The 21,309-nt window shown below is 45.4% G+C and overlaps 5 protein-coding genes across 5 annotated transcripts; 3 read left to right on the top strand and 2 right to left on the bottom strand.

The window, feature by feature from the left end:
- Positions 1-175: 175 nt before the first annotated feature.
- FA14DRAFT_171848 (uncharacterized protein) lies at positions 176-4,414 on the top strand. Its single transcript, XM_025500358.1, has one exon. The coding sequence runs from the start codon at positions 509-511 to the stop codon at positions 4,277-4,279; it is 3,771 nt and encodes a 1,256-aa protein (XP_025355473.1). The 5' UTR covers positions 176-508; the 3' UTR covers positions 4,280-4,414.
- A 387-nt stretch (positions 4,415-4,801) lies between these two features.
- Positions 4,802-9,456, top strand: FA14DRAFT_160436 (TPR-like protein). Its single transcript, XM_025498675.1, has 2 exons — positions 4,802-5,211; positions 5,738-9,456. The coding sequence occupies exons 1-2, from the start codon at positions 5,194-5,196 to the stop codon at positions 9,266-9,268; spliced, it is 3,549 nt and encodes a 1,182-aa protein (XP_025355472.1). The 5' UTR covers positions 4,802-5,193; the 3' UTR covers positions 9,269-9,456.
- A 2,678-nt stretch (positions 9,457-12,134) lies between these two features.
- Positions 12,135-15,941, top strand: FA14DRAFT_116140 (Pkinase-domain-containing protein; the record flags this gene model as incomplete). Its single annotated transcript, XM_025496157.1, has 5 exons — positions 12,135-13,599; positions 13,798-13,866; positions 14,056-15,159; positions 15,190-15,319; positions 15,719-15,941. Coding segments are annotated over 5 exons (2,991 nt in total), but the record flags the coding sequence as incomplete, so codon positions are not given.
- A 186-nt stretch (positions 15,942-16,127) lies between these two features.
- FA14DRAFT_160434 (ARM repeat-containing protein) lies at positions 16,128-18,322 on the bottom strand. The gene is made up of 2 exons (XM_025498674.1): positions 17,768-18,322; positions 16,128-17,690 (listed from the first exon to the last, which is right to left on the bottom strand). Exons 1-2 carry the CDS (start codon positions 18,080-18,082, stop codon positions 16,233-16,235), a joined length of 1,773 nt encoding a protein of 590 aa, XP_025355470.1. The 5' UTR covers positions 18,083-18,322; the 3' UTR covers positions 16,128-16,232.
- A 400-nt stretch (positions 18,323-18,722) lies between these two features.
- Positions 18,723-19,562, bottom strand: FA14DRAFT_120682 (DUF55-domain-containing protein; the record flags this gene model as incomplete). The annotated part of the gene is made up of 1 exon (XM_025496423.1): positions 18,723-19,562. One exon carries the CDS (start codon positions 19,560-19,562, stop codon positions 18,723-18,725), a length of 840 nt encoding a protein of 279 aa, XP_025355469.1.
- Between the last annotated feature and the right edge of the window lie 1,747 nt (positions 19,563-21,309).

Here is a 21,309-nt window from a genome sequence, read left to right as displayed (position 1 = left end):
TTACCGGCTGAACTTTCAATTCTTGCGTTTGCAAAAGGCGAAAAGACGCGATTGAGCGTGTTTAAACGGGCTGTGTATGTGTGCGTGTGTGTGTCACTTTGTCCTAAAGCGCAGAGGATGTAGAATGCCGACACGGCGTAAAACTGGCCGTTCAATGCAACCCCAATCATTTGGGCGTTTCTTGTACTTCTAGATCGGACGTGTGTATCTTGCCTTTCCCCTTCATCTCCTATCCATCATTTCGGATTATCTCTTTTTCATCATCGCAATCGCCGATTATCAAATTCACTTTCATCAAAAGGCGATCCCTATCCGCTTTCATTAGCAAATCTCGGAAAATCTACTCTTTTTTTTTCAGCTGCTTTTCGATCCATTTCTGGAAATCTCTGTTTTCTCTTCCTCGAAATCGATACATATGGTGAACATACATTAAGATACTGAGCGCGATAGTATCGCAAAGCTCCTCAAATCTTTTCGTTTTTTGGTCTCTCTGTCATCTCTGAACAAGATGCCAACTGCTGCTCAAAGACAACGCGCTGCTGCGCTTGCTCAGCTTAACAATCAACATAAAGGACAACATCCTCATCGATCACAACTTGGACAACCATCAACATCAAAAGAACAATCGAAAAACACTTCTCAAATCAGTCCAGCCCCTCCTGCTTCATCGTCATCAAAGAAAAAGATTGAAGTTGAATGGGACGATGGTGCTTTCTCTGATGAAGATAGCGAAGATGAAGAAGCCGCCGCTTTTGAGATGGACGGTCAAGATATTTGGACACAGAACTACTGTTCCATATGTGATACTCTCATCGAGCCAGGTCAAGGCTTGAATGCAAAACGAGATGAAGTTGTACAACAAACAACCCAAAACCCTTCCCAACAATCGCTCCATTCTCCAACTTCTAGCATTTCCCGAACTTCATCGAGCGGTCTCAAAAGCAAATCAGGCACAATCAAAGCGCGGCCTCCCTCTTCGGATGGTACTGGATCCAATGTAAAACGAACGCATTCAGCGGGTCGAATTCATGCTGTCGGTGGTCAAACCGGTTTCGGACCTTCGAAAAGAACGGGAAGTGCAGGCAGTCGATTGAATGCACTCAGCGAATTGAAGCCAACGACAAAATTGAACCCAGATAGCGGGAAGAATACTCGTCCCGCTGATGGCAACACATCTGGAGTTAAGAGTCCCGCCATGTCTAGGAGGAGCTCAACGGTCAGCGTACGTTCTGGAAACAGTGGCGGTGTAGGTGCAAATAGCAGTGGACCCTCTTCGCCCATGAGCCCGACAACAAACTTGCCAAGGACCAAGAAGGGCGGTATTATGGATGGTCTCACGCCAGCCGCATTGAAACAACAAGAAGACCTTGAAACTGCCAAGAGTAAAGCGCCACCAGCTCTTTATTGCTCAGAAAGATGCCGCACGATCGATGAACAACGTGGATCGGGAATGGGTGAATTGGTATACTATTTGCATCAACCTACATCACCCACAGCCCCTTGGCAAACATCTGTTTCGGGGAGCTATGGTGCCTGGTCTTCCCGTGCATCGAATCCCAACATTTCTGCTTTGGCTTTGAACCCATCAGAATACAGAATCACACCTCCAGAAAGCGAATGCAACTGCCCCGAATGCATGGAGAAAAACAGTACCGGTGGCACTGTACCTAGCGGAGCGAGCGATACAACGGAAAGCTCTAATAGCTACCAATATGGACCGCGGGGTTACAAGCAACGCACAACAAGTGGACGAATCGTTACACCTCAAAATTTGTATCCTCCAGGAGGACATAGGAATGACTACTTTGGAAACGTTCAAACGGGTCTAAATTCCAAACGCAAAAGTCAGAGCAACAGTATACGGGACGATTTGAACCATTTACACACACATCGTGATTCCATGAGCCAAACAGGAACGGAAAGCAGTGCCCGTAGCTCTGATAGTGGAAGCGATCTTTGGGAGCCGCGGGTAAGAGGCGGTAGAATGTCGAGCACGATGGAAGCAAGGGCAAGAGCAAATTCAACGGCTGCAAGTGTGATCGCTTCAGACGCAGGCAGGGGCTCAACGACGACTGGAACTGTGACGCCGGAAGGAATGTTGAATCGCAGTATGGAACACCTTACTATCACTTCCGGCTCTTCGAACGGAACTGCTGTTCGTAGTCAAAATGGACATCAAGTAGTATCAGACTCGCTCAGTACAAGTCAAGCATCAACAACGAGTCCACTACGATTATTGCGACACGGTGATCATCGTGGTATGGCTTCAGTTGATGTCACATCTAATGTTGCTACAAGTCCACAGCCACATGCAAACACTGTTCTTTCTCGTAGTATTGCAAGCGAGAGGACAGAAGATGGCGCTTCCAGTGGATTCACTGTTGCAGCACCACCTTCAACTTCGTTGCACAATCCATCATTCTTGGAAAGACGCCAACCAAGCCGCACATCAATGGTAGATGCGACAATCAACGGTGAAAATTTCCCGGCAGCAGAACTATCAAGAGCACACTTGCAAAGATTTACCGATAGCCCTGCTCCATTCGACCCTTCCAATTCAACTTCTCGTGCCGTTGGAACACTGAAGAGCGCCCAAGCCCGTGCAGCTGCACAAAGAACGTTGTCTAGCCAATCCCGTGAAATTGAAGCAAAACGCAGATCTTCTACGAATGGAGATTCGGGTCAAGGTGATTCTGGAGGCAGTGGCAACAGTTGGTTTAGAAGCTCAATTTCTGCAGCCTGGAATACGCTACGTGGTGCTCCTCCCAGTGATGGCAACGGTAGACGGGATTCCACGTACGAGCCATACTCGTACAAAAGTGAAGACAGAGGAATGATCACGCCGTCAGCAGAAACTTCGGATGGCGTTCGCACTGAAGAACCTACTCCAACACAAAGTTTGATCAAACGTCCTACCATCAAACGTGGAGATGTGCCTGCATTTGCCAATGAGATCGGACGAGGTGGTATTCCTGGCGAGCGTTGTGCTGAAGACAGGAAAGAGAACAGTGGAAGTGACGTTATGGATGACAATGAAAGTGCCGTCTCTTTATCCAAATCTGTTGCATCAACACATGGCTTGACCGAAAGTGAACTTGCACGTAAAAAGGCTGAACGTGAACGTGCTCATCGTCATCAGAGAAGTAGAGATGTTGCTGTTTTGCCACCCCTATTGGGTGTTTCAAGGCATTCTAGCAATGCAAATTTGCAAGGAGGCATGAGAGGAAGTCGAACATATTCGTCTACAAGTGTAAGAAGCGATTCTGTGCCTGATTCACCTCTTCTGCCACCTGTTCGATCAAATACACCTGGCTTGCGAAGAGGCTCATCGCATAATGCTTCTTTGGTCGGCTTACAAGAATACGGTACCAGCCCCGGAAGGATGGCGGCAGCAAGCTTTGGCACCAGTCCACGCAGAGCAGGATTGGGCTGGGGTGCTTTGACACCTCTTGGTCCACCTGCACCAAATATGATGGCAGAGCGAAGTACAGGTAGCAATCATTCTTCCAATATGGGCAGACCAACCCATCATTCACATCACCCCCACCACCATCATCATCACCATACTGGACATCATCACCATCACAGCGGTCGTCAATCTTTGCAACCTTCTCACCATCGTTCGCAAGGTGCAATTCCATTGGGTACGATTGGAATGCTTGGAATGCATCCTCATGGTAATGCGCAAATCAAGGGAAGACATTCTACAACCCCTGTTCGAATGTCGACACCTCGTGTGCCAGAACATGGTGGTGAAATGAGCGGAGCACAGTTGAAGGGCGAAGAGATGACAAATGACGATTTGAGTGGCCGTGATTTCATGCAATCAAGATCATTAAATCGAAGATCCTATTTGGTTGCTCCACCAACACGACCACAAAGTGGAATGTCTATGCGTGGACAAGGATCAACGGTAATGGTTGATCAATATGGATTCCCTTTGGGTGCTCCTTTACGACCTCCTTCACGAACTCAAACGCCGGCCAATGCAACGGAAGATGGACAAAGTGCTACTCCTGTGAAATTGTACCCTGTCTTAGACGTTCCCAATCGTCAGCCTACACATGATCGTTATGATAATGGATGGGCTTTAAACGATCAAGGATTGATTCCTGTGGTACAAGGCAAACAAGCAGAACACAAGCCTACACAACAAAATAATATCAGTATACCCAACCGAGGTATCTCCAAACGAGTTGAAGAACAACAACAACAACCTTCAACAGAAGATTCAAACGACCCATCACGTAGAAAGTTGTTCTATTTTGACACAACATGATTTTGATTTCTCTTTTTTTCTTTCAGACATGGTTCCCAAAGCGCTTTATATATATACTCTTGTGTGCTTTATCTCATTTGCGTCTCTTATTCAGACATTGTATACTATCAAACAATCAATTCATATCATACCATGAACAGCGGGCGTGGGATTGAACGTGTTGTGATGCACCAGTAAAAAGCTAGAAAGTATCAAATGCATCTCACACGTTCGGCTTCGGTGTTAAAAAGAAATGATTGATTGATTGATTGAGAGAGAGAGAGTAGATCCCCACAATTAAACTCTCACACTGCATTTCTAAGAAAACAGGTTTCAGATTTGGAATGGGGGAAAGCGGTTAAGCACTTAATCAGTGCATCACCGCGTTTGACTTGATTTGATGTCCGGTTGAGAGTGTGACCGTGCGTGCGTGTATGTAGATCGCTTGAAGTGTTTGAAAGGATAATAAACTAGTCTCTCCTAAGTCAAAGACAGGACAGCAGAATAGGGACAAACAGACACACAGCGCGTACAATACCCAACACCAGATTACACTAAGGATCAGACTCTTGAATCAAACACTGGTACAGTCCAAATCAACTTTATTCGATCTTGGGGGGGAAGGAGGAGAGTGGAGTGTGGGTGAATTGAGTAATTGTTTGAAAGGACGGGAAAAAGGTGCTTGCTTACTTGGTGAGAAGAACTGGGGAAACAAGTACTAATCCAAGACCGGTAGGTAGTTCCACATTTATGTGTTCCTGTCTCTTTCGCTTTTGACATCATTGTCATCTCGCAAAACAAAGAGACAACTTCACACCGTAAGCCAATACATCAAGCTTGCTTGGTGATCACTTTTATCCTTGCAAGCTGTTGAAGAAGCAAAGCGGAGATTTTATCGAGACTTTGGATTTGATCGAAACGGTATCTTTGAGGACATGTCATCAGCTAAAGGTGTGAGTATTGTTAGATGGAAATGGATGCAGAAGACTACTTTTGTTGGAATTCAAGTTCACGTTGGCAGCAATTTGCGGATCCGGGCGGAAGTGAAAAATGATTACAATCTGTATTTTAGCCGTTCCAGATCTTTGCCGACAGAGCGCCAATGGATGGAATGCATTACGTACTGACACTTATTCCGTCTTTTTTCTCCTCTCTCTTGCCCTTTATCACGCCTCTCCTGCTACAATGCAATCCAATCGCACACCAACTCATCGACATTCTCGTTCCTTACAACGTCCACCTGATGACGATGTCGAATATTGCTCTTCGGAATATAACTCGGATGGACATACAACCTTTTCACTCAAATTACGATCTCGCATTCCACCTTTACCAACAATGAATGGATCACTCTTTCCACCGCCTCCTCCGATCCCACGCAATAAAACACTTCGAACTTCCGTTTCTTTCTCATCTTCTTTACGTTCTCTCGCTCGATCTGGCTCTCGTTCACGATCTTCCTCCATCTTTTCACATCAGGCAAAAGGGGCTACTTATGCCCGCGCCTTGGACGCCGCTCGTTTACGTGGTCAATGGGAAGATAATCAACAAAGCGGAACAGGAAAGGATATCCCTTGGGCTGAATTGATAAGAAAGTATATGAAACATAATCCAAACGAACAAATCACTCCAAGCGTTGCAACGGCAGAACAACAAATTCGTTCTGCCCTTCTTGCATTTTATAAGGATAAAGATTTTGATGATTCTCAGCATTTGAGTGATTTTGCAGGATTCAAAGGTGTTGGCAAAACTGTCTTTGAACCAATCTTACCCATTGATGGATCCGGTCAAGGATGGTCAGGAGAAGGATTCGCAAATGCAATCGAACAATTGGACAAATTACGCTCTTCTGCTCGGAATACGCTCACCAAACAAACAGTAGCAGCTTTGCAAGCATTTGCTCAATTTGCTTCTGGTCAAGATGAGAATGCTGTTGAATTGTTGCATGAAGTACGTTTCCTGGAAGATGTGGATCGCGAAGCAGTCAAATCGGGACAAGCTGAAGGCGACTATACCGCAGCAATCATCATGATGGGCTTCACAGTATACGGAATGGCCAACGAACGATTGTTTGAGAAGCGCAAGGATGCAGGTTACGTCCCTTTCGCTCTTGCTGGATATGCAAGCTCGATTGATGTACATGAAGCTTTGCGTGGAGGAAAAGCAGCAAAGGCTTTACGTGGTCTACCACCAGATGAAATTGAAAGGTGGGGAGAGACTGCATTGTATCGTAATGCACTTTTCAGCGTTCGTCATGGAAGTACGCCTGCTTTAGGATTGAATGCTTTGAGAGCATACCAAGCAAATGCAGGTCGTTGGACAGCCAATTTCCGTACACCGCAAAGACTGGTCATCTTCCGCACCTATCTTGCCGTTTTAAATCAATCTCTCGTTTCAGGCGTTTACAGATCACCACCAGCAGGCGTAGAGTTATCAAAAGATGATTGCCGTAGCGCAGCTTATCAAAGCTCAGTGATGGCCCTTGCTGCTTCCAGAGTGGAAGTGCGTGATTTCGAAAGTGAACGTAGGTCTAGATTACAAGCCGATCAAAAGAACACACTTAACTCATCTGGCAAGAATCACAGCGGCCATATCGGTCCAAGAACAACATCCAAAAGAAGGCCAGCACCTTGGAGAGAATTCAGTCCTTCTTCATCTTGGTGGACAAATGAATTCTTGACAGCCCAAAAGACTGCTGCTGAATGTTTGGAACGCACAGCAGAGTTCCCACGAGCAGGTAAAGTGAACAAAGCGGCACTTGAACTTGCCGATGAATTGATCAAAGGATGGCGTGTGAACGGAGAACGTGGTGGATTTGAAGCAGACGAATTGGTGGATATCCTATATACACTCAGCCGCTTCACTTTCCACTCTCAACGTATCTCAAGATTATTGTTCAACGTTTTGGTCGCTGCTGAGAATTATGAAGAAGCCAAGAAAGCGTTGCAACTGTACATTCAAATCGTTGACAAAGCACGCGAAGGAGATGCTGCTGATGCAGCTGGATTAGTAGAGGAAGCCAAGAGAAGAGAGCAAGGTAAAGAAGGACCAACAAAAGTGATCAGAGAAGCACAAGACGAAGACGAAGAAGATCAAAAGATTGCATTGAAATCGGAAGAAGCAAAAGCTAGCGCTCAGGAAGTGCACGTAGACCATGATTCCGATCAAGTCTACATTGATACCCTTTTGACGGGAGCTTATGTTTATACACTTTATCTTCATGATGCAAGAGGTGGGGATGCTTTGGCAAGAAAAGCAAGTGAGTTGCTTGCTAACAACGAAGTTGGCAGAGATCACGTCCTCTTAGCAAAGTCGAAACGTATCTCGGGAGCGGTCAGAATAGCTTACAGTAGACAAGAAAATAATGCTCTACTACGTCCACAACAGCAAGATGACGCACTGTCCTTGTTGAAGCAATCAATCACATTCGACGATCAAAGCTCAGAGACATACTACCAGCTTGCCCAATTACAGAGCGAATTGAACGATATCAAGTCTGCTGTTCGATCTGCTCGTAGAGCAGTAGAACTGGAACCAGCTCAAGTGGAATATTGGCACTTGCTTGCTCTGCTGGTCTCTGCACAAAAAGATTATCGTGGAGCTTTGCGTGTAGCGGAAGAAGGATTGGCAGAAGCTGAAGATGATGATGAAGCTGATCAAGAATCCCACGAGCCTGTGGCTGTTAACGGTACATCGGCTAATGGAACATTGTCCAAACTTTCGCCTGTTGCAAGTGCAAACGCAAAGCGGACGACATTACTCAGTGTCGATTTTCCTCCCAGCTCAAGGCAAAGATCGGAAAGCATTCTTCGTTTGATGATTACGCATAATGCATTAGAAGAATTGGTAGAAGGAGCACAAGCTGCGATTGAAGCACAACGGGAGATCTTTGAATTCTTCCATAACCGCTTGGCGACGCATCAACACGCACAAAGACAGATTGTCCCCTCTTCTTCTTTGATGAACGGTCGTCCAAATGCGAACGGAAATGGTACTACTGGTGTGGTCAACGGTCATTCCCAGAACCATCATACCCACAGATTTTCTACTCTACTGCATGGACCAGGTCAATCAAGCAACAGATTCCATTCTTTGACAGGATTAGGACATAGTGGAAGTGGTCATAATTTATGGGACGGAACAAATAATACCGTTTCATCAAAGCATGATGGTGGTGCTGTAGGCGCTAGTGGAAATTCTGCTCAACCTGCTGTTGCCCGTGATGGCGAGGATGACCACGTTCCAATTACCAGCGTTGAGATTCGCAATGCAAGACACCACAAAGAAGAAGTTGCTTTGTTGTCCTCTCTTTGGCTCATGGCAGCAGCTACATTCAGACGAAATGGAAGTTTATCCGAATGCAGGGTCGCCGTCCAAGAAGCCGAACGTGTGGACCCTGCATGCGGGGATGTTTGGCTACAATTGGCTTTGTGGTTTGAACGACAACCTACTGAGCACGTTGATGAACCTTCAACGGGTTTGGCGATCCAATCTTTGTACAAAGCAATGTCATGCAAGCAAGACCACGTTGGAGCGGCGGTACATTTGGCAAGATTGTTTATTAGCAATCCATTGTACCCGAGCCTACAACAAGATGCAATCAAGTCGGGAATACCATCTTTGAAAGACGTTGCTAGTCCTTTACCGCAAACGACTGAAAATTTCCAGGCAAGCAAATTGGCAGGAGAACTTTTGACAAAGACGCAAAGTAGAAAGATTTCCGCTCCTACGCCTAAATCAGACAGTGCTGCTGATGATCGAGATGAGACAAACTCTGCATTGGTAGAAGAAAGAAAGCGAGCAGCAACGTTGAGTATGGCAGAAGGATTATTGGTCAATTTAACTCAAACCAGCGGTTGGTCTTCACCTGAAGCATGGTTGTATTTGAGTAAGGTTATGCAACAGACTGGAAGACCTGAACGTCAAAGGGAATGTTTGGAATATGCTCTGCAGCTAGAGCGTACAAAGCCAGTTCGACCTCTTACGGCAGCTTTGCGACCAAGTTGCTGATTCGTGTACATGATAGAATGTTCTTTGTTTGCTGTCCTTTTTTGCTTCTTTTTACCCGATCTTCATTGATTATATTTCATTTGATTCTCTTTTCCAATCCCGCTCATTTATTCCTATTATGTGTTCTTTTCCCTCTTTCCGGGCTTACTATACACATCCAAATACCATTCCGAGTTGACTTTTACGCCAAAGATGACTGAGTTTGAAATTCGAATGACAGCTAGAACGGTTTTGCCTGAAGCTGTCGCGGCGGCATTCATTTTGTGTGTGAGAATTTTTCACGCTAAATGTGCCTTAAACGTGCTAAAAGTCACTCAGGGCAAAAAACAATAGCATTACATTAATCTGCGGTTCCTTGGAGGAAACATCAATGCGTCTTGTGAGAAAAGGACGTTGAAAATACTTTAAAGCTCCTTTGATCGACGTCATATCCGTTGAACGTGAACCGGTTGATGGTAATGCACTGCACGTCCACCCATCATCCATCATGCCGGTGCTTCGGTTTTACGTTGTACCTTTCTCCGCGCTATTAAGGTGATGTTATGCGAAAAAGCACGCTAAAATACAAACATCTTCTAAACAACAAAACCATTTGATTATTTGGCCGAAGTTTGAATATGAGCGAAAGTGTGTGATTATTTGAAGACTTCACTCGCTGTATGTTTTAGGGTCTTTTTTTTTTTTTTTGTTTTTGTCGGGCGGGTGAAAGTGTGTGTGTGTGTGTGTATGTCCAGACACAGTTCTGCGCCGCGCACGCATTTCATTCAATGCATATTGTACACGCAGGCATACAGTACGTATCTTAGCCTGGACCGGATGGATGAAAAAAAGTAAGCAATTTTATTTCAATTTCCGCCTTTTGGGCACAGTAGCACGCGTGCGCCGCGCGAATCAATGAATATATACACGTACAATCAAGGGCACACACACGCACGCACGCACGCACACGCAAGCAAGCAGGCAGGCAAGCAAATGGACACTGTCAAGCACACATCCATTTTTAGACCACTTCATTGGGAAAGCAAGCATCTCTCACACAAAGAGAAGGAAAAAAAGGGCAAAGGTGCATTTATACTATTCTATATCATCTCCCTTTTCTATCTCGGATCAGTATTCGTTCAACATTGACAAACATTCAGTATTGTACGGAAAAGAGATCAACTTGATTGGCTTGTAGTCCAAAGGAAGAAGCTAGAACCATTCATCAAGAATTGAAACCCTTTTTCATCCTTTTTCGGCCCAATGATCGGATGACATACGAGATACCTGGAATACGACTGTAACGACGAATAAAGCATTGATTCTTGAAAGTGCACCTGTTGGCAGATGTACGTTGTTTCTTGAACAAGAAAAGAAAAGCTTAAACCGACACTATCCCAAGAATACAAACAGTAAACAATTCCAAAAAAACAAGAGGTGATCAAAACAGCTTCCCTTCTTCCGCCTTTACGACTTCATCATGAGTTTACCGGCACCATCTAGGGGTCATGCTATACGAGAATCCAGCGGTCCTGGTTCAGCAGAAGCAATGGATTTACTCGATAGCATATACCCCGATGATGTTCAAAAGCCAGCAGGATTGGCAAGCGGTACAGCAGGAATTTCAAGTATGGGCGAAGGTCCTGGAGGGCTGGCAAGTGTGCCCGAAAATCAACAATTAAATGAAGCTCAAATGAGACCAACTCCAATCATTGAAGATGATTTGGGAAAGATGGACAACAGTGCACCTCTTAGAGCACCTAGTATGTCTCCAAGAGCGTCGCAAACGTCCGCAGAGCCATCACCTGATACGTCAAGACAACAAGGCAGTACGGCATCCAGCACTGCAAGTAGCACAGCAGCCGGAAGCGTTGCACCACCTTTGCACGAATCCGTTCATATGGCAAGTAGCGCTGCTTCTTCAGCCGCCGCCCGATCAACTTCAAACGGAACGCCTTCTCAGCAAAATAGTGATGTATTTGGACCAACGCTCACGCCATCTGGCATGCAAGGTACGAGTGGTAGCGCAGTTGGCAGCAGCAGTGGTCATAGCCAGGCTAGAAGGCCTACATCTTCTTCAAGTCGTAGAAGTGCAAGTGAGACGGGCTACGCATCACCTGGCGGAGCAAAACCTCTACCCGGTCTTCCGATGCAAAATGCAATGTTGGACAGAGAACAAATATCTCTACCTCTCTCCAACGGAAGTAATGCAGCCGGAACTACAGCCCTAGAGCGAGCAATCGACGCTTTAAATCAAGGACCGTCTTCATTACCGTCTCAACACATTCCGCGACCAATTAACACTTCAAGGACGCATTCTTACGATCGGGAAGCTAGAGGTTCACCTTCCACGTCCACTCCTCCGACGGCTACCCGGTCTCACCATCATCCAACTTCTGTTGCGCCTTTGGTCATACCGACTTCAGCTTCTGGTCAAGAAGGTACACCTTTTTCACCTCCAGACGCAAATCCAGCCCGAACTCTGGCAGATAGCAATCGATCCAGCATTGATGATATTCGCAGATTTCATGCTCAGCGTGCAGCACGAAATTTGGAAATGGTTACCGGGTCCAACGACAGCGGTCAATCATACGCCAATGAAAGGCAACATTCTGTTCCCCTTGCGAGCGTTCCAAGTGCGCGCGGAATGTCACCTGGTTCTCAAATGCGACCTCAAAGTGTGATGGAGAACAGGATACGTGAGCAAGCGTTCAATCGTCCGATGAGCTCTTCGGCAGACAGTAGAAGTGGTACGCCTCGTCATGCTTCGAACCCACACAGTCATAGCGCTGCAGCAGCTCAAGCTCCCGCACCTGCGCAAGGTGAATCTCACTCAGAACGTGAAGGGGAGCAACGAGACAGAGATAGAGACAGGGACAGAGAACGCAGAACGAGACGCACGTTGGGAGACTATGCATTGGGCAAGACTTTGGGAGCCGGAAGTATGGGAAAGGTGAAATTAGGTGTGAAGATGGGCAATGGAGAAAAAGTGGCCATAAAAATCATTCCAAGACACACTTCTTTAGCAGCTGCGCAGAATCCAAGACCATCTCATCATTCCGATGGAACGGAAAAGCATGTCGCACCACCAACTGCAAGCTTCTTGGCCAAAGCAGCTGCAAAGGATCATTCAAAAGAAGTGCGCACTGTTCGCGAAGGTAGCTTGCAGCTGTTGCTACATCATCCTTATGTCTGTGGGATGCGAGAAATGATCATTCATCCAAATCACTATTACATGATCTTCGAATATGTCAATGGAGGCCAAATGCTGGACTACATCATCAGTCATGGACGATTGCGCGAAAGGGCAGCACGCAAATTTGCTCGTCAAATCGGAAGTGCGCTTGAGTATTGTCACCGCAACAGTATTGTACATCGTGATTTGAAGATCGAAAATATTCTAATCTCAAAGACTGGAAATATCAAGATTATCGATTTCGGTTTATCAAATCTCTTCTCACCTCATTCACAGTTGAACACCTTTTGCGGATCACTCTATTTCGCTGCACCTGAACTTCTCAACGCCAAAGCGTACACCGGTCCAGAAGTAGACGTTTGGAGTTTCGGTATCGTGCTGTATGTTTTGGTGTGCGGAAAAGTACCATTTGACGATCAAAGTATGCCGGCTTTGCATGCCAAGATCAAGAAAGGACAAGTTGAATATCCTGCTTGGTTGAGTGGAGAATGCAAGCATATCTTATCGCGCATGTTGGTCACCAATCCTTCTATGCGTGCGACTTTGCCGGAAATTCTTGCACATCCATGGATGGTGAAAGGATATGATGGAGCGCCAAATCCTCACATTCAAACCCGTCAGCCCTTGCGAACGCAATCTTTGAACCCAGAAGTGATTAAAGGTATGACTGGGTTTGAATTTGGATCACCTGAAGATATTGAGGCAAGATTGTTGGAAGTTTTGACGAGCGATGCTTATCAACAAGCATTACAGGCTTGGGAAGTCAAACATGGTCTCACAAACGGCACTTCGATCTCATCCGCTGATATGGGCGGATCAACCCCTTTGGGACGCTCTACAACAAGAGCAAGCGTGGACTCCAAATCAAAGTCCAACTCTCGACGCTTTTCTGGTATTGACTTTTACCGTAAGAAGCTAGGTGGATCATCGCTCTTTGGATCAAAAGATGATAGTGCAACTGTCAACAATGGGTCCAACAATTCAAGTTCGGGTGGTAACTCGGGCAATTTTGCCAACGGTAGAGAGCCGTTGGATCCAACGCGCGGTTTCCATCCTCTGATTTCGATCTATTACCTCGTGCAGGAAAAGATGGAGAGGGAGAGATTGTATGGTCATTCATTCTTTGCCAGTTCCAATATCTCGCTCAATGGTACAAGTGCAATCCCACCAATACCTCAAAACGTGCTTTCACCGATCCCTACGCCATCATCAGGATCAGCAAATCATCGGAATGAGATCAATCGCTCGTCAATGCCTACGGCTGCAGATATTCCAACGGAAGCATTACGAATCCCCGAAATCTCACACATTCCAGCTGTGTCAAGACGTGATGGACCTGTGCCTGATCTTCCAGCACCTCCGATGAGTGCAAGAACGGCAGGCTCAAATGCTTCATCGACGCCTACCCCCGTATTTGATTCACGTCAAAAGAGTCAACCTTTGGCTAATATGACTGGTCCGCCACGTGCTCGTGCCCAAGGTGATGAAGTGGAAGCTGCTTTACGTGGTGGTAAGAACTCAGCAGGTTTGCCTTCGCCAAATGTTGCTGCTGGTCGTCCGAGTGGAACGGCATATGCCACAACACCAGAAGCAGCTGTCGCCCGTAACGTAGTCAGTGGTGCTCCACCAAGCGCTTCTCCACCTACAGTCTCAAATCACAGACGTAGCCTAAGTATGACGATGAAATCAAGGGCAAGCGGTAACAATGCAGCAGCTTCGCCAAACCAAACATCTCCTCTACCTCCAACGCCATTGGAGAACGAGGTTGTGATTGCATCTAGAACGTCAAGGGTTGCGTCTACGTCGCCTGATAAGCGAAGAAGCTTCCATGCTGGTGTGACACCAATCATGGCATTAAGTCCGGTGGAAAATGAAGTGTTGGAGAATCGTGCTGGGTCTGAATCCGTTCCAGCTACACCTCAACAGAATTTGACTCAGCCATCGACTGGTAGCTCACTTTCGCGCAGATTTGGATCGTTCATTGGCCGTTCTCCGTCTACACCAACGGAATTGGACGCAAAGGATAAACGCAGACAAGTTCGTATGAGCACTGGCGGTATTGGTACTGGATCACTGGTCACACGTAGGGCAAGTGTTCAAGTTCCAGGTGTATCAGCATCAGGCACAGCAGCTGCCGGTTTAGGCCAAGTTGACGAAAGTCAAGCTGATGAAAGAAGAGCAATGGAAGAAGATCAAAGCCCGTCTAATGTTCGCAACGCGGAAGTCAGAAGAGCGGGAACACTTCTTGATTCTAGAAGAGCAAGTTACAATCCTCGTTCAACGCCTGCTGCAAGCATGAGTCGTGCAAGTGGTAATCAATATTTGCAAAACAATACTGCAGATGCTGTAATGTCGCCAAAGATGTCACCAACAGGCGTACGCAGACCGAGTGATGATTTCCCAGCCTCACCACTTGACACAGCACCGCAAAGCTCATTCGATCACAATACCGCAACACCCAACAACAAGAATGGCAATCGTAACACGAGTGTTTCCAATACAAACACTCCTGCTTCTGACCATTTCTCATCAAAGCCAGTCTTTTTGAAGGGATTGTTCAGCGTTCAAACAACGACCACAAAGCCTAGAGCATTGTTGCATGCAGACCTGATCAGAGTTTTGGAAAGGATTGGCTTGCAATACCGTGACGTGAAAGGTGGTTATGAATGTGTGCATATGCCAAGTTTGGACTTTTCCGCTTTCAACAATGCAAATGGTGGTGGTGATGCTAATGCTCTGAACACAGTCGCTTCTGGTCATGGCAATGCTCGAATTACACCTCAGGGTGAATTGAACGAATCCAATCCAACCTTCTCGGAAGGTGGCATTGAAGGAGGAATGATTCGATCGCCTAGACGTAAGCCAAGCAGGATGTCGTTTGCTTCGAGCCACAACAAGAGGGACAGAAGAGGCGGAAGCAATCATGATGATATTGGAAGCATTAATGGATCTACGCAAAACTTCGATGCGATTTCTTCTCATGACCAAAACGGAGGCGAAGTTGGCCGAAAGGGTATTGTGGCAAGTAAATCTAGAAGTAGAACGAGTAGTATCACAGCGGGCACAACGACACGAGAAGAGCTCAATTCAGAAACCGGTGACCGTGATGCTGTTACACCTTCACGTTTGAGTATGGGCAAATCACGTCAACGTACAGATTCTTTGGGTGCACCAAGCTTTATGCAAAGCAGAACTCAAAGTCCAGTCATGACCACGCATTCCAACCAGAGCCCTATTCTGACCACTTCTGCCGGTGATCCACCTCCTGTGCCAAGCAAACAAAGCAGTGGAGGAAGTCAAAATACTCGCGGTATGGGCAATTCATCCAGTCAAACAGCCAATTCGATGGCGATGGAATTAGCAGTTCGATTTGAGATTTATGTGGTGAAAGTGCCGCTCTTGTTGGGTGTGAATGGATTACAATTCAGGAGAATTAGTGGAAATCCATGGCAATATCAACAATTGGCAAGAAGAGTATTGCAAGAGTTGAAGCTGTGATTTCTCGCAATTAGCTACTTGCTTCACTTGTTCGACAAAAAAAGGGGTTTTAGGATATATATGGGCTTTTGTGATTATCTTGATTCATTGCATGTAATTATTATTCTTGAAACCATTTTTCAATGCCTACTTTACCTGATTTGAATCATTTACGAAAGTCTTTACATTACACTTCAACGCTTAGCATTCGGTGAATGGATGAATTCATGTGTGCTTATACTAACATGATGATATATATCTTTTTAATCTAAAATTTTCAACTCCAACTTTTGCTTTTGCTACAACCTTCGCTCAAGCTCCTGTGATCGCATCCGCTTCCATTGCTTTTTGTGCAAAGAATCTCACGTCTGCATCTTGATCATCTTTAAGCTTTTCCAATCCAGGTAGAATCTTTGCTTTGATAACTCCTTTTCCTTCAGATGTTTCGTTTAGTACTTGAGCTAAAACTTCAAACGATTTTGCAACGTTGAAACGGATATTTGGGATTGGATCATTGACCATCGGCAAAACGGTTTCCAAAACGCTGTCAACGATCACGCTTGTATTCAGAGAAGGTGCCATAGTGGTTATAGCGAAAAGGGTTGTCATCCTGTACAGGTAATTCGGATGCGCTCCCATTTGTAAAACCTTTGGAATGATCGTATTGCGTGCCCAATCAACTCCAAAGACTTCTGTCAATTTGCGCAAATTCACAGTTGCTGCCTCGCGAATGCTGAACACTGTATCACCAAGCCATGACATACACAAATTGCTCAACTGTTCATCAAAGAATTCGACACCCAATTGATTTGCCAACAAGGGGATATATTCAATGATTGCTTGTCTAACTCGCCATTGTTTGTCCTCTGCCAATTCGACGATTGCTGGTAATAGCGACTGCGATAGAAGGTCGATTCCGATCACTTCATTTACCTGTTCCAGTTTGGAGATGATGTTGAGTCGCACATCGCTAAAGTCGTCCTTCAACAATTTCAAGAAGAGCGGCAAGAGGTGTTCGATCGTGGCATCTTTACCTAGAAGAGGTGCCAAACCGCTGATCTGCGTTCCGAGTGCGGCACGAACATGTTGAGAGGAGTCACTTGCAAGATCACGAACGCATGGCATCAATCGTGCCAAGATGATATCTTGATCGATCAATTTGGCAAAGCCAGGAATTTGACCTGCTCCCGCTGTGCGTACTTCTGCTTCGTTATCTTTGAGTAATTGCACGAATGCCATCACCAATTCATCGCGTACAACATCCTCACCAACAGCTGAAGCCAGTTCGACAAAGTGGTCAGCAACCATGTATCGTACTCGCCAGCTCTTATCGGAGACGGCGTTGCGCATTGAAGGAAGTAGGTAGCTCTTTGTTTCTTCGTGATCCAATACTTGAGCGATTGCGATCAAGTCTTGGACGGTCAAAAGACGAACGGAATCTTGGTCATCGGAAGACAATTTGCGGTATAGTGGGATGATGTCTGAAACGACGAGTTCTTTTGACAAGTTCTTGGCAAACGGTCCTAGGTCTCGTGCTGCTGCACGTCTGACCATAGGTGTATCATCATTGCACAAAGCGGCAAACAGTTTGCGTAACTCATCTTGAAGGGCAGGGCTCACTTTAGCATACACTGCAGCAAAGAGAGATGTTGAGCTCGTTCGCGAAGTGAACCAGTCTCCTCCAGATAACCTTCTAAGCAAAGGGAAATAATGCTCTTCGATTTGAGGTTTGGATAGAACTTCTGCAATCTTAGTGATTGACTCTGAGGCCTAAATTGATAGAAGAGGGATGAAGCAACAAAGGTAAGCATACTGTAAGAGCTGAACAGACAATTTGTAACACATACCTTTTCCCGCACAACAGTTTCTTCAACGGCAGCCAAGTTTTCCAAAGGGCCGAGTAGCAAATGTGCATATGCTGGACCACCCAAATATTCCACAAAGCCTTGGCCCAATTCTTCTGCCAAAGCCAACAAGACTTCATCTTCATCGTCTAGTGAATCTTGCAAGAATGGAATCAATTCATCTCGTGCACGTTCCGGTCCCAATGCCAATGCAATTGTTGAAATACGATGAATGGCGTTTAAGCGTAATGTGACATCATCCGATTTCAGCTCATCGATCAAGATAGCAATCGGATAAAGCTGTTCTTCATTTTCCATGTTGGGCTGATTTGTGTCGTAAGTGATGTAGGTGTGAGTTTTTGTCGGATCAGGGCAATGTTTGTTGATATCTATATGTCAAACCAAAATAATAAAAGAGTATTGAAAAAGAAGAGCTAGATTATCGATCGCCCGTGCTTTCGAAACACTCTGTCAATGCCTGTATTGAATCTGATCTGGTAAAGTCAAGAGTCTGTCGTGATTGTATGCTGTTGATCGTAGAGATGGGAAGGTGTGATGAATGCGTGCGAGATCCGGTGTGTATCTCTCTTTCTCCTTTTCTCAACACACACACACGGCCCATATGGTATCATTACCCTACACAAGCACTCAAGGCGACATAGCCGCACGGCCTGCTATTATTGTGGAAATTCCAAAAGGCTAAAGAGACTGGAATTTAGCCCAAATTATGACAGTGCGCGCGCAGACCAACGCGAAGAATTGCACCAGGCAGACAGACAGACAGACAGGCTTGACACGCAACAACACGACTTTTGCGCCGCGCATTTCTTTCTTTAATGGGCGTTCATTTTCAGAAGATTCAGTAAGGTTGATGAAATGCTGTATGATTAAAATCATGGTATCAAAAGTACAAATTATGGTAATGATGATTGTGACATATATCTTGTGATGTTACCTTCTATTTTCGTCTGCTTGTTCGACTTCTCTTTTGGGTAGATTCGCTCTCATTCGCATCGCTTGTGCCCCTCTTTTTTGACTCTTCATTCTCATTTACCGCCTTTTTCTCGTCTTGCTCTTTTACCTCCTTTTTGGATGCTTTGACTTGCCATTTTCCTGGCCATTCCTGCCAGCCGCCTTGATCAGCAAGCAGAATGATTGCATCATACGCATCTGGTTCGACGTATTGCACGCTCAATCTACCTCTATTGAGCAATTGCATGGACGATATTGCATTTCGATGTGCCTTTGTGAGATAATCAAGCTTCTTTGAGGAGTCATCTCTCAATAATTGCAACAAAGCCAAAGGGACAAGATTTGGCAACTTTCTTTCTAGTTGAACATCCACCATGAACCATTTCGGATTCTCTTTATCCGTCTTTGGGTCAAAATAAGGGTGTTTTGCATCCCATGCTGTATAATCCGGATATCCTTCTTTGACAACTTTTGCCAATCCTGCGATACCAGGAAGTTTACAATTGCTATGATAAAACAACACTTTATCGCCAATCTTCATCTTTTCTCTCATCATCGTTCTTGCTTCTGGATTTCGTACTCCATCCCATTGAGTGATTGCATCTGGCATTTCTGCGAATTTATCCACACTGAATGAGATATCAATGCCTTTTTCCAATCTTGGATCAGGTTCTGCTTTCATTAGCCAGCATGATGCCAGTGAGGAAGTGGAGGGTTTGACATGATCATCAGAAGAGGCTTTTGTGCTACTTGCCCTTGCTTCTGATTTCCCCGTCACATCCTTTGACCCTGAGGCATTCCTGACAGTGCGAGTAGAACGAACCATACTTCTCCTTATTGATGCTGCAGTGGCCATCCATAAAGATATGAAGTGATGAAAGCATGAATGCATACATTTGCAAACAGAGAACAACACAAAGACGCGTAAATCGCAGATACTTTAAGGACTTAATCGGCTCACTCCCTACTTCATATATCTGCGGCCATAGAACCATCAAAGTACTACATCCCGTCCGATCTGTAAAGTCAAGCATGGTATCGCCTAGTCAGTACTGCGGTGGGGGACCACGCGGGAATCCTGGGTGCTGCAGTTCTATATCATTTCTTTTTGTCATTCTTTCTTTGCTGTTATAGTATAAGCGGATAGCCGCGAAAAAGAGCAAGATGATAGCAAGGAAGACCGCAACATTCTATACTCGAAATACAACTGAAATGATTTAATATTTTCACATTATTATGCTATATGAATTGACCAAATCATTGTCACAAGGCCCCCTCCCTTTGTCGGAAGTTAAGCGCCTCGATCGGAGTACAATAAAATGGCGTTTGACAAAAGGAAAGAGAAGGGGCATTAAACTCTTATCTAAAGGGACTTCAATCATTGAATAAATAAAAAAGGCGGGGAAGTTACAGAGAGTCATACCGCCTTTTACCCAACGCGGAACAGGTCCGGATGCTGTGTGCATTCTTACTATTTAGCGCGTCAAAAATTGCTATACTCGATTGTGCTGCATGAAACTTAAAGTCGGGTACCTGATCTGTCTTGGGTAAAAACGGAACAGGACGAGGCATTTGTTACAATCACTCTTTGTTTTTTATGATTACATTCTCAAAATTCGCATCGATCATCATCATCCACGAACGCCATCACAAGAACGATTCATCATCAACCCTAAAGCTGCTACTATATCCAGGAGCAAGGGCGTAAAGTACCCTGCGCCCATTAATTAGGACGTTCCTTAATCGCGCTTTGAATCGTGGGCGTACATATTTACACATCCCATCAACATTTCGGCTCACTCGAAATCACCATTAAACTTCTCGACAAGATTAATCGTTGACCGCCTTCAACGGCATTAGTCAATGATTATTTACCACAACATCTTTGTATGAGAAGTAGTTGATCAATTCTTTCCCTTTCGGCCCCGTCCATCATACACTACAAAAAGGATGTCGAAATTACCCAATCATACGATATGGACAAGGGCAACAACATCATCAGGTCGATCAACAGCCGTGCTGGGAAAGAGTCACAACTCGACCCTTGCTGATCATAAGAGAAGGGGATATCATACACAAAGATCGGAAAGTGCAAGACAAAGTGAGATCACAAGTGGAGCTGATGCCAGTGAATTGGCTTTGATGGGCGCCATAAGCGCACCTTATCATGGTCCGCAACCTGCAGCAGTGGTGAAAATATATGAGAGACAACAGCAACAACAAATCCAGCAAATTGAGGAAATACCGTCCTTATCAAATCTTTCAAATTACGTATCCTTACCCGTTTTCAATTTCCCTTCGTCATTATCTTCGCTCATCTCATCATCACACAATGCCGCTCATCAGTCTGCGTTGCGAAATGGCTTGCCTTTGTCCTTCATCTCGCCTCATCCGATTCGAAGTCTTCATGTGTGGTCACAAGTTCAAGCCCAAGCGCAAGCGCAAGCACAAGCCAATCAATACAACGCCAACGAGGAGAGTGCAATGGTTTCAACAAAAGTTGCATCTCCATCGAAAAGAAGATCAAAGAAGCAGAACAAGCTTCTGTTCGATATAAGCGAAAGTACAAGAGA

This window comes from Meira miltonrushii, assembly GCF_003144205.1.
Source record: "Meira miltonrushii strain MCA 3882 unplaced genomic scaffold FA14scaffold_2, whole genome shotgun sequence".
Classification (NCBI taxonomy): Eukaryota; Fungi; Basidiomycota; class Exobasidiomycetes; order Exobasidiales; family Brachybasidiaceae; genus Meira; species Meira miltonrushii.
Note: the sequence above shows the minus strand (reverse complement) of the source record. Positions and strands in the feature narration are given on the sequence as shown.

Coding starts and splice junctions, on each gene's coding strand:
- FA14DRAFT_160434 (XM_025498674.1), bottom strand. CDS start 18,082: ATGGAAAATGAAGAACAGCTTTATCCGATTGCTATCTTGATCGATGAG. Junction 17,691..17,767: donor AAACTGTTGTGCGGGAAAAG/GTATGTGTTACA, acceptor CTATCAATTTAG/GCCTCAGAGTCAATCACTAA.
- FA14DRAFT_171848 (XM_025500358.1), top strand. CDS start 509: ATGCCAACTGCTGCTCAAAGACAACGCGCTGCTGCGCTTGCTCAGCTT.